Source organism: Austrofundulus limnaeus, unplaced genomic scaffold (assembly GCF_001266775.1).
Source record: "Austrofundulus limnaeus strain Quisiro unplaced genomic scaffold, Austrofundulus_limnaeus-1.0 Scaffold311, whole genome shotgun sequence".
Lineage (NCBI taxonomy): Eukaryota > Metazoa > Chordata > Actinopteri > Cyprinodontiformes > Rivulidae > Austrofundulus > Austrofundulus limnaeus.
This window is the reverse complement of record NW_013952713.1, coordinates 635,765-637,581: the sequence shown is the minus strand read 5'-3', so window position 1 is coordinate 637,581 and position 1,817 is coordinate 635,765. Positions and strand designations below refer to the sequence as shown.

At 42.9% G+C, this 1,817-nt stretch overlaps 1 protein-coding gene across 1 annotated transcript; it reads right to left on the bottom strand.

Annotated features, from left to right (window-relative positions):
- Positions 1–415: 415 nt before the first annotated feature.
- On the bottom strand, positions 416–1,340 carry LOC106527160 (tripartite motif-containing protein 29-like). Its single transcript, XM_014021961.1, is given in 2 exon segments — positions 416–1,080; positions 1,083–1,340. Coding segments are annotated over 2 exon segments (768 nt in total). The 5' UTR covers positions 1,201–1,340; the 3' UTR covers positions 416–430.
- Positions 1,341–1,817: the final 477 nt, after the last annotated feature.

Below are 1,817 nucleotides of genomic sequence, written 5' to 3'. Positions count from 1 at the left end.
GAACCTGACTGTAATAAGTGGATCTGTCTGGATCAGGATAAGACTGTTGTTGTTCTATAAATGTAGCTTTTCTGTTTCCATCAGATAATAACAGCACTCTGTGAGGTGTGTTTGGATCCAGAGTGATTTCTTGTGAATATTTTAAGAACCCATCTCTGCTCTTTGGTTCTGGTTGTGACAGCAGAACGTGGACTTGAGGGACTCTCAGTGAGATGTTTGTCCAGGTGTCCCTCAGGACGTCCTGCAGTTTGTCTCTGAGCTCCTCCACAGCTGCTGTCACGTCCTCAAAGTATGTGAGAGGACGAGTCTTGATGCTGGATGAGTGTGGAGASTCACTGAGTGCTGACACTGAGGGGTAGTTGTGGAGAAACTGCTTGTGTGGGAGCTGCTCCAGCTGGCCATTTTTCCTCTTCAGCTCAGTCATCTCCTGCTAACGCTTCTCCTGAAGCTCTTTGACTCGACTCACTTCAGTTTCCTGCTGGGATCTGAGCTGCTGCTTCACATCAGAGCTTCTTTTCTGGATGAGACGGATCAGCTGAGTGAAGATCGCCTCACTGTCCTCCACTGTTTKATCAGCAGAGACATTGATGGCCTCCACCTCCTGTTGGAGCAGCTTCACATCTTTCTGTCGCTCCTGGATTCTCTGCTGGATTTGTTGTCGACTGGCCTCCAGCTCCTTCTGCTTCTCAGCTCTTCCTGCTGCAGCTGAGACTGTTTCATGTACTTTATGTTGGTCCATTAAGCAGAGATAACAGATACACTGCTGATCAGTATGACAGAAGATCTTCATCACCTCATCATGACGAGGGCAGATGTTCTCCTGGAGCTTCTTGGACGGCTCCACCAGCTGGTGTTTCTTTAATTGATCAAGACTGTAGTGAGGTTTGAGGTGATTTTCACAATAAGAGACCAAACAGTTGAGACAGGACTTGACAGCTTTCAGTTTCCTCTCATCACAGGACACATATTCAGCTCCAGCCAAGGGCGTAACTTTCTGAAGGACTGGTGTGGACATGTCCCCACCAACAGGCCTTGGTTCAAAGTCCTTCCTGCACTGAGGGCAGCTGTAGTTTCTCCTTGATCCTCTCCATCCCAGAACTCTTTAATACAGCTCATACAGTAGTTGTGTCCACAGGGAATAGTCACCGGATCCTTCAGGAGGCACGAACAGATGGAACAGGAGAACTTTCTKGAATCCATTTGGTTTCTTGCTGCTAGTTTCACCTCTAAAGAACTGGAAACAAAACAACTAAATGTGTTCCACAAGAAGCCGAGCCCAGTTTTTATTTGCTTCACTTTTACTTCCTGGTGTCAGTTTGAGCTGTCAGATCTGTTAAAGGGGAGGAACCAGGAAATAAACTGTTGGAGCCGAACTCTGGTAAAGAGACAGAGCAGCTTTTTAGAAGGAACAGTTTGAGGCAGAATTATAGAGCTTTCTGGATATTCAACAGGAGTTTACAGTTATTTATTTATTTATTTATTTATTTGCATTCTGTTATTTATTTATTTATTTATCGATCAGGGTCTTTTTATTACATTATTATACATTATTATTACATTTTTTAACAACAGAAAAGAACAAACTAACAAAAACACAAAACAAAACACACACCCCCAAAATCCCTCCCATCCCACCCCTCCTATACCGGATCTACTACATAATATAAGTACATCTAGTATTCATACCTCATTCAATACAAGGTACAGGTTTGTGTACAAAAAAAACCATTGTTTAACCTTTACACAAAATTATCTGCCTAAATTTTTTCTACATAAGATATAAATGGCTGCCAAATGTCAAAGAATTTGTTTACAGA